Here is a 1,070-nt window from a genome sequence, read left to right on the forward strand (position 1 = left end):
CATGTGTTGTGGGAGCAGCTTCGCCCTCCTGCCCTGTCCCCGGAGGTGTGGGGAGCAACAGCAGAGCACCCCAGGGCCGGGCTGGGGGGAGCGGGTAAGAAGCCTTCCTTTCATAGCATCCCGTGACCCTGATGGGCTCCTTAGGTAGGGGGATTTCTGGAGAGGTATGTGTCCCCTCTGCCACTGCACCTAAATCAGCCCTTCTAGAGAAGACCTGAAGAGGGCAAAGATTTTTGGGAAGGGGATGCGAGTTCCTGCTTGTCGTTCTCCTCTTCCTCTTCTCCCCTCCCCGGGCAGCGGTGGAGTGCGCCGCACTGTGTCCCCTCCATTCCCACGGGATGTCCTCTCCTTTTCCCCTTGCCCAGATCATCCTGAACTCCATGCATAAGTACCAGCCCCGGCTCCACATCGTGAAAGCGGACGAGAACAACGGTTTCGGCTCCAAGAACACCGCCTTCTGCACCCACGTCTTCCCGGAGACTGCCTTCATCGCCGTCACCTCCTACCAAAACCACAAGGTGAGGGGCTGCGCTGGCCCCCGCCCCGGCTTACCGCGTCCCGCTCCTTCCCTCCTCCCGCTGCTCTTCTCAAGGGTCTCGGCTTTCACCCCTTCTCCTTTCACCCCTTCTCCTTTCACCCCTTCTCCCTTGTCCTTTTTCTCAACACTTCTCCTTTCCCCCCATTGTCCCTTTTCTTTCCCCTTTTTCTTTCCCCCTATGTCCTTTTTCTTTCCCAGCTTGTCCTTTTTCTTTCTCCCTTCTCCCTATTTTCCCTTCAGCCTCTTCTCCCTTCCTTTTTCCTCTCTCCACACACCCATCCCATTCCCTCTGTTATTCCTGGCCACACAAAGCATCTAAAGACGGGGCTCGGGGCAAGCCGAGGGGGAATTAGCTCAACAGGATGATTTGCTCACATGGAGACGACCAACCGAGGAAGTTGACTTTATCTTCCCCCATCCCCATCGGTCAAAGGCTCCTAATCTGGAGGAGGGAGCGCGGCGCTCCCCTCCGCGGCCGCGGGCTGATAACCCGCCTGGCTGCGCAGTCCTGCGGGGAGGGCGCGGGGGGCTC

General features: G+C 58.7%; 1 protein-coding gene across 1 annotated transcript in view; it reads left to right on the forward strand.

The window, feature by feature from the left end:
• Positions 1 to 365: 365 nt before the first annotated feature.
• Positions 366 to 1,070, forward strand: part of LOC103809331 (T-box transcription factor TBX5-A-like) — a gene marked incomplete at both ends in the record, with an annotated part of 8,791 nt that continues 8,086 nt past the window's right edge. Inside the window, one exon of the mRNA XM_009082161.1 lies at positions 366 to 518. Coding sequence (XP_009080409.1) covers positions 366 to 518 — 153 coding nt within the window. The remainder of the gene's footprint in view (positions 519 to 1,070) is intronic.

This window comes from Acanthisitta chloris, unplaced genomic scaffold, assembly GCF_000695815.1.
Source record: "Acanthisitta chloris isolate BGI_N310 unplaced genomic scaffold, ASM69581v1 scaffold26239, whole genome shotgun sequence".
NCBI lineage: Eukaryota > Metazoa > Chordata > Aves > Passeriformes > Acanthisittidae > Acanthisitta > Acanthisitta chloris.